We start from the raw sequence: 13,496 nt of genomic DNA, 5'->3' as shown, positions 1-13,496 counted from the left end.
AAGTGTGACTTAATTGTTTTTATAATGCAGTCTCAGGGGTCTATGGCTTATGTGTACGTAGCCAATCAAACATATGATAAATGGACTCAATGCAACACAGTGTCGTTAAGTTACACAAGTTTTCACTGGATTTTAACGACGTCCTGTAATAATACTGCGTACGTGTACTGCTGATTCAATACAATCTGTCCCAGCATTGCCGTTGTTTTCATCCCTGTCCTTGATAACAAAGAGTCTGTGTTATTAATTCACATTTAATTCATATTCTAATAAATGTTAATTCTCTGGCTAAGATGTTATGAGGCTTCCACATTCCCAAACCTATGCTTGAAAATGAATAACTCGGCATCTGTTCCATGGTGCTATCAGATGAAAATCACACCCTAGTGCACCGTCTAGCATATTCGGTACTGGAAATCAAACAAAACATGCAGGCAGCTCACACAAAATATTAACACTCTGTTATTGTGGGGTTAAAAGGATGAAAAGGATTGGCTTTAGTTTACGTGTTTGTGTGGGCTCGTATTCTCATACATGCTGACGCTCACGGTAACGTTTATGCTTTACTCGTGCTTTTTTTTTACCACCGTTCCTAATCCGATCATTTGGGCCGAACTCGATTATGATGTAATAGTATTTAAAACAACACGGCAAACGTTTGTCTCTGACATTATATTCAACGGTTTCCTCTCTCTCTTGTCTATGTCTATACTGTGAAGGAGCTACAGGTAAGCTCTAGTTGTATTCAGTGCAAGGACTGTAGCCTTTCGTGCATCTGTATTATCATGTTTTCTGTAGTGTGTGTGCTTGCGGTGTCGTGCATGGTGTTATTCCACTTGTGCATGGTTTGATATGGTTTTTGAACACTTTTAAATTTCGCCAAGCTCGGCTTTAATGGAAATATGAATGCTCTTAATCCATCAGTAACGTGACGAACGTCTTTGTAGTAAAATATAATGATGGTTGGAATTAATGCGGGATCATGACAGGACGTTCCTGCACCGGAAGTCGTCCTTTCTCTGAGATGGTCCTTAGTTCAGAAGGAAGCGCAATTGAGCGTGGGAAGTCATGGCTCTGGAGGGTTTGGTGAAACCGACAAACATGAGTGCATGCGATTTTTGGTTTCACCGATCTACTTTTTGGGCAGTTGGTTTTCACTATTCATGCCAGGAACGAGTTGTTAAACAGCCTGATCTACACACATGACATATAGTGCATCTATATTAGAAGAGCATGATGCTGCCTGCTTTTGTGAGTGTGTATGCAAGCATGAGTGTGTATAGAAGTATGTACTGTATATAGAATCATGAATTCCCCCCCCCCCCCAATATGCTCTGTGTGTTATCTGTGCCAGGGGGAGACGGTGGACAGTTTTAATTGGGGGGCAAGGAGGCGCTCTATAGACAGTCTGGACCGTGTGGAACAACGCATCCAAGAGGAAGATGAGAGTCAACAGTCGGGCAGCTCGACCAGCCTCAGGCCCATCGTCCGCCACGACTCAGACGAGTCCTCAGAGGAAGAGTCCCTTACTGTCAGCCAGATCCTAGCCTCCTCACAGCTCGTGAGTCAAAATCTCTGCTTTGGTGTCAATGTAGCTCCAGTTTGGCTAAGATTCCCAAATATTTCATCGCTGATGGATGTTAAACTTAGCAGGTGGTTCTCAGGATAATCGTTGTAACAATACCTAAAGGTGGGGTCAGCGATTTTTAAATAAAGTCTTCTTTGTATTCAGGCAGTTTCAGTAAAATATACTGTATGTTCAGATGAGAAAGTCTGGTCTCTGTGCTGACCAGCATCCGTGTGTCTCCAGTGACCACATTACCAATATGATGTTGTCATATGTGTTCCAGACCACCTCGGCATGTGGTTTGAGTTATCGGATAAGAATGCATGTTGACCCCGCTCACGCCTGTACTTAGTGCTGATCGCTTGTGATCCGATCCCCCAGGATGCATGTCAATGCAAGGTCTTTACATTAACACTCAGATGGTCTTGCCATTGCTTCGGACCTGTGCGTGTTTTGTGGGTGTGGCTGTGGACAGAACAATAAATAGCCTGCATTATGTGGATGAAAACAACTACTATCCCCTGTAAATGCTAAATTTTAGGATTGAAATAACGCCTTTAGATGGGTGAACTTAAATCCTGTTAGTGAGGTGTTGGGACACCACGAGCCAGCAGAACCGCTTCACTGCTCCTAGTCATCGATTCTTCACGTTCCTGGAACTGCACTGGAGTGACGAACAGCATTGGTGGTGGCCAAGAGCACCGTCGATCCTAAATCTCCAATCTCAATCTCAATCTAAATTCAGTTGGGTTGAGATCTGGTGAGTGTGAAGGCCATAGCTTATGACTCGCACCATTTTCATCCTCATCAAACCATTCACTGAGCTTTTGTGGATGGGGGTGGAGTCATCCTGGAAGAGACCACAACCATCAGTATAGAAATGTTTCACTGTAGGTTAAAGGGGATCCGTCAGAAGAGCTTTGTATTGATTTGCAGTGAGGCTTGCAGTTCTCAAACCCTGTCACCTGTCGGTAGTCTACGAGTATAGATGTCAATTAAACTTTCCCTTTCTTAAAGCATTTGTAAGTAAGATCCTGTGTATCTCTTTCCAGAATGTCATGATGTCCCCCATTGAGAAGGTGAACCACCTGGACTCACTTCCTTCCTCACTGGAACCTGTGCCAGCAACCCCCCTCTCTCTGTCCCCATCAGTGCCTGGTCTTCACGCCTCTACACCCGAGGACTCGACCCCACGGGTGAATAAGGCCCTCAGAACGGCTGACTTCTGGGGGCCGAGTCACTCCTACACCTACCGCACCTCCATTCTTCAGTTTTTCACTAACCCTGCTGATTAAAAACTCTTTCTGCTTTCTGTTTTGGGAAATGATTCTGCTTTTAGCTCTGCACACGGTTGAGGTTTAACATGTTCTGAGGGCTTATGGTTAGCTGCTGTACAGCTTGGTTTTTAATAACCTGCTTCTTTTATAGACCATTGCAGGATCTGGGATTTCTGTACATAGACATAGTTGCATGAAATTCAGCTAACATTAGCGCACTATAGAAGCGCCGTTGCTTTAAGGTTTCGTCTGGCTGTATTAACTGGCATCGCTTTGGGTTTGGGTTTGGGTTTGGGTGGCAGCGACTTTTACTCGGCCACCGTGGCAGTGTGTACGGCTTCTCGCTGGGGTGGCTGGGCTCGGATCTCCTCTGCATGTAAATTACGCTTGGAACTACAACGGAAGCGAGCGTACACATTGCCTGTGGCCTCATATATTAGACAAGATCGCTGGGTCTTAGTCTTCCGACGATTTTTAAACATTTCTCAATTTCCATTGATTTGAGCATTTTAAAAAATACCCTAAAGAAAAAAAAGAAACTCAACAAGAAGAATCTTAGTCTAAAAAGGTTAGTGTATCCATAATTCATTCCTCTACGTTTTCCTAAGCTTACGTAATTTTGCCATGAATACCTTTTGTTATAAATATATTATATTGCTTGCTTAACGTATTGGTTTCTTGGCTAAAAAAAGACTTTTCCACCATCGTTTTCCATCGTAGCATTGCTACTGTTCGCAGACATTAAACGTAACTAAAAACGGATAAAAAAAGAATGACGTGTTGATAAATAATCAACGGGATTGTTGGTAAATTGCCGCTGTATAAGGAGAATAACCACGCTGACACTGATTATTTTCCTATAACAGCATGTCATGTCATGTTTTATTCCTTAATTATGTTCCCGAGTTCAAAGGTAAAAGTGGAATTTTAACAGGAAGTTATAATACGAATAATATACTAATACAGTATATTAGTTATGATTATATAGTTCCATAGTTACATCGTTAGTGATGATTACACTGTATAGCTTCAGATTGAACTTTTTTTAAATACAGACCAGCCCGTATTTGCTCTTGATTATGAATCACTGTATTTAAAACAGGACATTATGTAACTTAACAATGAAAGGTGTAGCAAAGTCTGTATATAAAGATTTAGATATCTACAGTAGATATATACTTTATAATATAAGATACACTATGATTTTGGGTAAGGTAGACTTCCTTTACATTATACACGTCATTACATTAACATTGTAGCTACATGAAGAAGCAAGTGTGAGACATTAAACATGCCTCGGCTACATCGGGGGTAAAATTGCATAAGTTTATATAACGATAGGCTTTTTTTCAGTTTTAGATAGAATTGGGATTAATGAACACATAAAAGGACGAGAAACATACGATGATCCACATAGAGCATGAGTGTTTGCTTGACTGCTTATGCATAATTCAGTGCTAGCACACACTGTTTACTTTTCCAGTTATTGAGTTTCCAATAAAAGACCAACGTGTGGTGCGTTTTTACAGCCTCCAATTGCTTACACAGCTTTTCACCGTGTTTAATTATTAGACTGAGCTATCAGCAGAGGACGAGGATACGAGCCTCCATGAGGATGAGATCTCCCTCTGCATTTCTGAGCTTCCCAGTGGCTTTGACCACTCTGACAGGGTGTCTCTGAGCGCTCACGGGGAGGAAAAGGAAGATATGGGGCCGAGCTGTCCACCCAGGTTTGGGCGTTAAATGATTTTAATGATGAATACGAAGCATGGGTTCTCTTTTCAGTGCCATGGAATAGCTAGAGATTACTAAAGATCGCTTTTAGTAAATTAGCCAGGTCCATATTGGTACACATGGGCTTTGTCTTTCCATGGAATTCCCATCTTTGTTTTAGTCTAGGTCCATAATGAATTTCTAGTATACTTATGTAAAGAATAGTTCTCCGAGATCCATGAGATCCAACCCAAATATGGTGAAATAGTATTCAGCTTTTATGCTGCACATACCTAAAACCAATTCCTAGAAGATTTTAACTTTTAATTCATTTATTTACTTGTATTTTTCTCTTCTTTTATTGTAATTCTAATCTCAAGCTTTTCATTTTAGTCTTGTTTTTTTTTATTTTTTTTTATTTTAATTGCTATTATTATTATTATTATTATTATTATCATTTTTATTATGTAAAGCACTTTGAATGACCCCTGAGTATGAAATGTGCTAAACGGCTAAACCTCTGTCTCTTATTTTGCCTTTCACTCGGTTTGGGGATATTTTATGTTTTATTTATTTATTTATTAATTATTATTTATTTATTATTTTTAGCCTCAATTTATTGTAGGTCTATGACTTCCTTTTTTTTTTTTTTTTTTTAAATTATTTATTGTTATATTCTTTATGAAAAGAAATTGACCTTTGTGACCTCTGTGTTCGATTTTTTTTATTCACATAATCGTACTTTGCCTTGCAGTCGCTTTCGGGATCAGCCCAGTCCTGGAGCGATGGCTGAAGATGACCGAGAGGACGTCCTGCTTGACTCTCGTTCCTCCTCTCCCCCTCCGTCTCCCTTCTTCTCAGCTATCCTGGCTGCCTTCCAGCCGGTGGTGTGCGATGACGCGGAGGAGGCCTGGCGCTGCCACCTTAACCAGCTAGTATCCGACACTGACGGCTCCTGCGCTGTCTACACCTTCCACGTCTTTTCTTCACTCTTCGAGGTATGACGTGCTTCACTCTGAGGCTCATGTGCTTCAATAGTGCTGAAACACAGCTGCCTGCTTTGTTTTGATGTGGGTTTGTCATTAGGATGATTCGAAACATTGGTCCTGGAAAATCCGGTTTATTTTGGATTTTGTGGTTTATTCATTAATCTACTTCGTTGTGCTCCATTTCTCAAAGCTGACCGGCGTGGATGCGTGCTGTGACGTTATTAATACTGATGACATTTTTCTGTTAGAGCATCCAGACCAAGTTCTGTGCCTTGACGTGTGACTCTGCTGGCTTCCTCGGCGACGGACTTCGTGGAATAGGAGCGAAGTTCGTCAGGTCGTCGCAGATGTTAACCTCGTGCTTTAAGTGCCCCACTCTGTTTATAGACGCTGATACAGTGAGTGACGCTAGAACTACACACGTTACCTCCACACAAAACATCTTGGTATCGCTTAGGCCAAATGAACGTTCTTGGCCATATCTGATATGGAAGTTTTATCAGCAATGCTGATGTTACGCAGCTAAAATTTCTGATAGCACCGGCAGCTGTAATTAAAGATGATCAATAACGTAAACACAATATCGATATAGCACTTATTTAGGTCCTTAGACTTAAATAAACAGCAGAAACTTAAAAGTTCCAAAGAGGACTTTCTGTTACCACACTGAAGTTGATTATTTTCCTATTACAGCGTCATCCCAGCGTGTTTTATTCCTCTTACTCCACAGGGATTTGGCAGTGGTTAAAATACATTATTTGTTATTAAAGAATGACAGTTTTGTGCCCTTTATCCATTTACAGTTATATTTAATGATGTGGAATGTCCACGTAACGCATTCATTTTTATTTATTTATTTATTTATTTTCTTGAATGAAATTCAGATTTTCATTTATATTTTATGCATTCTATCATCATCATCATCATCATCATCTTTTTTTTAAATATACATACGTGCAGGTAGGGAAGCAAGGAAAATAAGGGGGAGGAGAAGTCGAAAGAAAGAAAGAGATGAGGAAGGGAGGGAAGAGAAGAAGATGAAGGGGCAAAAATGTTAAACACACGTTAATCCCTGTTCTCACTTACGTCAAAGCAGCTATGAAGTCTTGTTCCGCCATTTTCTCTTGAAGTTACTAAGACACAAAATCCTTGCAACCCCCCCAACCGCCTCTCCCCCCCCCAACCCCCTTAAAACCTTCTATCCGTTCCAGATCGTCTCTTATGGACTGCTGGAGAAAATGAAGTTCAGTGTGCTGGAGCTCCAGGAATATCTGGATACCTACAACAGCAGGAAGGAAGCGGCCATCTCAGTACGTGTCGTTTCTTTTCCCTTCTAATGCCTGATTTCAGATCTTTTCCCAACACCTCGTGTGTCGCTTTGCTTTCTCGCAGTGGCTGCGGAACTGCAAGGCTACTTTTCCCAAAGGCCCAGGAGACGGGATTATCACGTACCAGACTTCCGAAACTGAAGAGAAGGTATAAATTCACGTCAGTGTACAAATCTTACTTCATAATCATCTCAAAGTCTGAAATAATCCTCATGATGCGAGTCAGAATGTACCCAGTATATAAAGTGGACCACTGTAGGCTTGCCTGCTGCCCACTGCTCGCGTCATGACGTTGTTTGATCCAGAGTTTCATGTTGTACGTCGCCATTGATTACTGTTATGTATTGATGTGTAGCACTTGGTTTCCATGGTAACAAGTGAGCAATCTACGTGTTTTATGTACTGTAGCCGTCCAAATGTGATGCACGTTACCTACTTCTCACCTGTCTGTAGAGATATGACTCATTATTTGACCAGGTTTAATTTCAGCTTCCGTTTCAATCTGTCTCTCACATTTCCTGCCTGTCGGTTGTTCTGCGGTAGCTCTGTGAGTGAAATCGCTGTCTTGTCCTCTGACTCTTGAGCTTTAAGCCTGTTTCCAGAGCAGCCTTGTACGTTTGGCATATGGTTAAAAGGAAACCCCTCTCGTTTCTCAGGATTATTTTGAAAACTCTGCTGGGCAGAAGAGCCTTTGAAGGGTGTGGTTTACATGAGGATGTGTAACGTTCACCAACATTACTGCTTCATTTTCACTTCCTTAAATCTACACATCTAAAATGATTATTATATTATATTCAGGATGTCCTTGGATACGTATTAGTCATGATTTGCTTATAACATCATCCAGAAACACTTAAGGGTCGTGCTCATAGGACTACATGAAACAGTGTACTTTTTACAGTACACATCAGTTGTCTGAAATACTGTTTTTGTCAATTTTAATGTAAAAACAAAAAAATCACATTAATATTACTCCACTCAAAGAGCAGAGAAACATATCTATAACTCTCATTACAGTGGAGTAACTGTTAAATAACTTCCGATTACCAAGACATAGAAGAGGTGCTACTAGGCTACAGTGTCAGCTTAGAGGTTGCCATGTAAATTCCGTGACACTGAAGTTGATAAAAAGCATCCATCGTGTGAAAAGACTTTTACTGTATAGTAATGATAGAGTCTTTATTGATCACATATACATAGTGAGATTCTTTTCTTCACATACCCCAGCATGTCAGGAAGCTGGGGTCAGCCATGATACAGCGCCCCCTGGAGCAGAGAGGGTTAAGGGCCTTGCTCAAGGGCCCAACAGTGGCAGCTTGGCAGTACTGGGGCTTGAACCCCCGACCTTCTGATCAGTAACCCAGAGCCTTAACCGCCATGCCACTACCAGTCAAAAGTTTAGAATAACGTTTAGATAATAACGTTTTAGAATAATAATAAAGTCCTCAAAACTCTGGAGTAACTCAAATGGATCTATGGGAATTATGTTGTGATAAAAAATCCAAAATAAATCAAAATAATTTAATATTTTAGCATCTTCAGAGTAGATGGCGTTTTTGCCAATAATTTCCAGAAATGTATTCTTGGCGTTTTTCCTCACCCGATTTCTCGAGGAATTTCCCCGAGATGATTTTTAAACAGGAGTTCACACCGGAGCTGGACTCTTAACGGCTGCTTTTCGGAATATTTCTCTCCGAGTCGTCCGTTTAAAATATATATTTTTTTTATAAATCATTTTTTTTTTCTAATGAAACAAACGAACACGTCGGCACGATTATATTTTCAAACGTTTAATCACACACCTTCAGGTCAAAAGCTTTTTAACATCACGAGAAACATTTCAGTCGCGTGTCCACAAACTTTTGACCGGTAGTGTATGTCTATTGCAGTTGTCTCATGTAGCCCAATGAACGGCACCCTTAAAGAAACTCGTTGCCATAATTCTGAAAAATTTGAATAAACGTACAATATTTAGTACGTGTAAGGCTTGGGTTATACTTGTGCTTTCGGGTATTTGCGGTCATGCGAGGGTGTCGTGTTTGGTCCCACTGGTCCCTGCAGCTCTAGAACAACTGCGTGCAACAAATGAGTGCATAAAAATCTGGAAGGAGGTGAGTGGAAGACGGCTTGTAGCACCACCTCTGGCCACTATGAATATTGCATCATGCCTTATGGGCTCTCTTGCGCCCTCTCTATGTTCCAGCGTCTCATAAATGATGTCCCGCTAGAACATGCTCGGAAAGTTCGTCATTGCCTACACTGATGACATCCTGATCTATTCAATTCGATTCAGTTTTATTTACATAGCGCTTTTAACAATGGACAACAATGCACAGTGTCCCAAAGCAGCTTTATATACAGAAATATATAAACTCAGGATAAAGATTTTTAAATGTATGTATTTATCCCTGAATTTATCCCTGATCTACTCTCCCTTCCTCGAAAAACACACGTCAGTCACGTTCGCCAAGTCCTCGAGCGTCTGTCAAAACAGGTAGGCGGAAACGTATGATAAATGCTGTGAGAGTTTATTTTGAAACGCACGAGCAGACAGATCCAAATCGAGAGGCAAGGTCGTAGTGCGAAGTCGTAGTGCGAAGTGCAAAAGGCGAAATGAGGCAAAACCAGAAAACAAAAACCAGGGAGAGAGCAAGATCAAAACCAGATTAGCAATACACAACAAACGGCATGATAAGTCATGTACAAACACACACATACTTCGCGATGAGAGTGTGAAACAGAGGACGTTATATATTCTATAAGACAGACTACATGTGCACCAGGTTTACCCATAAACCCCTTCTCTGTGTAATGATCCAAATACACCGAACTCTACAAGTATAACCCAGCTGTAATAGGTCTCGCTGTCCCAGCAGAGTCTCCGCGAGAGGGCAGTGCTGCTTCTGTGCTTGGCTTGAAATAAGAGAGCTGCAGAGTTGCCTCATATTTCATCTCCATTTTGCCGCCCTTCGGCTCCGTCTTTCTCTGGCCATGCATGTGTCAATCAAACCGAGCCTCTGCTTGATCCTGCCCTGTCTGGAGGGCTGCATGTTTGTTTTTTGTTTTTTTGTTTTTTATGTTGATCTGCTAAACTTTCTCTTTCCTCACCTCTCGCCTTTCCCCTTGTAAACCGCCTGCTTTGTAGCAAATGGAAACGCTTGCAGTAAGTTTCACCAAACCTTTCTACACCCTTTTCCAACACTGGATTAAGTACTTTTGATCTGTACACTTTATTCTGTTATTATACTTTCTGTATGTCCCTAAAGAGATGACATTTAAAAGGTCGTGGAATTCATATAAATAAATACACAAATAAAACCTGCATTTGTTTTTGTTTTTGTTTTGTTTTGTTTTTTGCCGAGTGTAGTACATGAAGCAAGCCCTGATCATATTAGTCTGCTTTTTATTCATTGATTTATTTTTTTTTATTCTAGCAACTGGAGCTGTGTCAAAGACTGTACAAACTCCACTTTCAACTGCTCCTGCTTTTTCAGTCTTACTGTAAACTGATCAGTGAAGTCTACGCGATCAGCTCTGTCCCAGAGGTACCATCTTCATGAATGAACAATTTATATCAGGGCACGACTGATGAGTGAAGCTTGCATCCTTGTGGTTTTTTTAAATTATTATTTTATTTTCTGGCATGGGGTTTATTCCACTTGTCCTCTTAGAATGAAGTATCATGGCAAATCAGTACAAAGCCAAATGATTGATGAATTTAGGGTGGGGGGGGTTCGAATCCCACCTTCTCGCTGTGTGTGCGTAGCTTGCATGTTCTCCCTGTGCTTTGGTGGTTTCCTCCTGGTACTCCAGTTTCCTTCCCCAGTCCAAAGACGTGCATAGGCTGTAGGCTCTCTAACCTGTCCATAGTGTGTGAATGGGTGTAGGGGGGTGGGGGATGTAGCACCCCATCTTGTGCCCCAAGTTCCCTGGGATAGCCTCCAGACTCCCCCACGACCCAGTGTAGGAGAAGCGGTTTAGAAAACGGATGGATTGATAAATCATGTCCATTATGAGGAATCAATGATTCCTACTGATGCTGAAACCTTAATATCGGCTGTGTGGGGTTTTTTGTTTTGTTTTGTTTTGTTCAGGCGTTTTTTATGGCGGTATTCCTACCCCATTCATCTTAAGGCTATAAGCTCTTAGTTCCCTTTCATGACATTTATTAATATTTGATCATCCAAACCTCCAGACCGAGTAAAACTATAAAATATCATTTCTCCTCTCTAGCTGGTAAACATGTCCAAGGAGCTGAACGATCTAAAGAATAAACTGCGAGCAGCAGCAGCTTTGGTTGCAGGAGAGCAGGCAGCGCACGACACTGATCCCTCCTTCAGCTCGTCTGAGGCAGCGGTGCAGGCCATCCTGGAGAGCCTGAGGAACAACGAGTTCTCCACAGCCATCCTCTACATTCAGGAGTGCAGGTAGAACCACGGGCTCAAGCAGGCCTTTTCCATTTTCATTAGCATGTGAGCCCAATGAGGAAAATCAAGGCGATTTAGCTCGTTTAGTTCTCGTGTTGGGATTCAACACTCTGGGAGTTTTAGTCAAAGGGATTAGTATCAGACGTGGGATTGGTCATACTTTCTATGAGAGCTGGTGGGAGTGGGACTAAAAAATAAAAAATAAAAAAACAGTCACACATTTCTTTGAGAATGCTTTATTAGCTAAATAGTGAACGGGATATGAATTGGGAATCACCTCTGCCCCGCAGGAAGCTGTGGCCGAGCGACATCTTCGGCAGCAGCTCGGAGAACGAGACCCAGACTCTCTTGAACATCTACTTCCGGCACCAGACGCTGGGTCAGACGGGCACGTTCGCCCTGGTGGGCTGCAAGCAAGACTTGTCCGAGGCCTGCTCACGTCTCACCGAGCTTAACCGCGAGATCAGGGACATGCTCCGTTGGGCGCAAGGCTACAGCGCCATCACGGCCTTCCTGCCCGACTCCAGTGTCACTGGGATCAGCCTCTGAGGTCCCGCTTTTCCACTGGAGATCCATACACGCTGCTGAATTTACTATCTTCCATCCATGTAGGACTGGATACTGAATGTGTGACAATCTGTTCTAGGCTTAGTTTAAAAAATGACTCCTTGGCCTTGAGTATTGCACTAAATCTAGTACATATGATGTCACAGGGTCATGTTTTTCCGCCACTGGCGAAACCAAAGCTCCCTGAACGCCACACTCCCGTCTACCGTTGTAAAGGTTAAGGGAAAATGTGCAATGCTTTAAAAAAGACTTACTGTATCTTTGAAAGAATGTTTTTTTGTTGTTTTTTTGTTTTTTTTTTACTTTATTCAGGCTACCTGAATACTGTAGCAGCTGTAATGATGATGCTGTATTTTTCTTCTTCTTCTTCTTCATGATTAATCGTTAATGAAGATGGGTTTGTGCTCATCTGGGGAATATGACCATTAAGCACCTCAGTTTAACGACTACACACACACACACACACACACACAGAGTTATATACCAACTCAGAGCTATGTTGCTGCAGTGCTACTGTCTGAATGATCTGGATGCTTAGAAAAGTCATCCACTACTTAATGAAGATCAAATTATTATTATTATTTTTTTTTTTTTGCTTTCTACTGTTGCATATAGGAAATTTATTTATATTCTCAATCCATCCACATGCTTTGGATGGTCTAGTTTTATAGAAGGAAACATGGCCAAGCATGCAAATGTATGTACCATAAGAAGAGAGATATTTATGAAAATAAGAAGCTTATTTTAAATCAAGGTTGCATTTGTACATAATCGTACGTGTGAGTGAAGCGTGCTTGTACCTTTTTCTCTTCCCCCCCCCCGGCTTTCTGTTTTATTCCTCTTATTTTGTCGTTTTGACTCTGCAGACGTGCGTGCTTCGAAAGGGATGGCACGGACGTGCGACGCTTTGAGAGACGTGTTTAACGTGTAAATACTGTTCTTGTTGTGTTCTTTAAAGTTCCCTTGTAGAATAAACGTGATGAGTAACGTGTCAGTACACTACATCCTCCTGTAGTCATGCCTGATGCTTTGCAGACATTCTCTAACGTGAGCTTTAACATGAGAGACTATATGATGTGGATCTTGTTTGGGGTTTTTTTTTTTTTTTTCTTGTTTCCAATGGAAATCAATTTGAAAGCATCTGTTTATATTTTTTTGCTAGCTGCTTTACTAGCTAAAGCAGAATGAAACCAGAGTCTGCTAGAATACCTGAGCGAAGATGTCGGGTATACTTTTGCTAAATCTCTACGGATTAGCGATCGAAACGTTAGTTCCGGAATTAAAACCACGTGTCTGATATTGTGAAGATCCCCCGTGTGCCACCGAAACAGCTCTGAGTCGTCGAGGCATGGACTCTACGAGACCTCTGAAGGTGTGCTGTGGTGTCTGGTACCAAGGTGTTAGCAGTAGATCCTTTACGTCCTGTAAGTTGTGAGGTCGGGCCTCAATGGATCTGACTTGTTTGTCCAGAACGTCCCACAGACGCTCGATCGGATTGAGATCTGGGGAATTTGGAGCCCGAGTAATCGCGTTGAACTCTGTCATGTTCCTCAAACCATTCCTCAACAATTTTTGCAGTGTGTCAGGGCGTTTTATCCTGCTGAAAGAGGCCAGTACAATTAGTGAAC

General features: G+C 41.6%; 1 protein-coding gene across 5 annotated transcripts in view; it reads left to right on the top strand.

Moving 5' to 3' along the window:
• frya (furry homolog a (Drosophila)) overlaps positions 1–12,874 on the top strand; it is a 92,148-nt gene extending 79,274 nt beyond the window's left edge. For 4 of the 5 annotated variants that reach the window (XM_053647750.1, XM_053647751.1, XM_053647753.1 and 1 more), the window contains 10 exons: positions 1,355–1,561; positions 2,620–2,763; positions 4,417–4,574; positions 5,312–5,555; positions 5,795–5,944; positions 6,758–6,856; positions 6,939–7,022; positions 10,309–10,419; positions 11,108–11,301; positions 11,592–12,874. In XM_053647750.1, the coding sequence (XP_053503725.1) occupies positions 1,355–1,561; positions 2,620–2,763; positions 4,417–4,574; positions 5,312–5,555; positions 5,795–5,944; positions 6,758–6,856; positions 6,939–7,022; positions 10,309–10,419; positions 11,108–11,301; positions 11,592–11,850 (1,650 nt within the window). In that variant the 3' untranslated portion in view covers positions 11,851–12,874. Of the gene's footprint in view, positions 1–1,354; positions 1,562–2,619; positions 2,764–4,416; positions 4,575–5,311; positions 5,556–5,794; positions 5,945–6,757; positions 6,857–6,938; positions 7,035–10,308; positions 10,420–11,107; positions 11,302–11,591 lie in introns of those variants that run through there. The other variant, XM_053647754.1, reaches the window with a different exon arrangement.
• Positions 12,875–13,496: the final 622 nt, after the last annotated feature.

The sequence above is a fragment of the Ictalurus furcatus genome, chromosome 17 (assembly GCF_023375685.1).
Source record: "Ictalurus furcatus strain D&B chromosome 17, Billie_1.0, whole genome shotgun sequence".
In the NCBI taxonomy this organism is placed as follows: Eukaryota; Metazoa; Chordata; class Actinopteri; order Siluriformes; family Ictaluridae; genus Ictalurus; species Ictalurus furcatus.
This window is presented reverse-complemented; position numbering and strand designations above follow the sequence as displayed.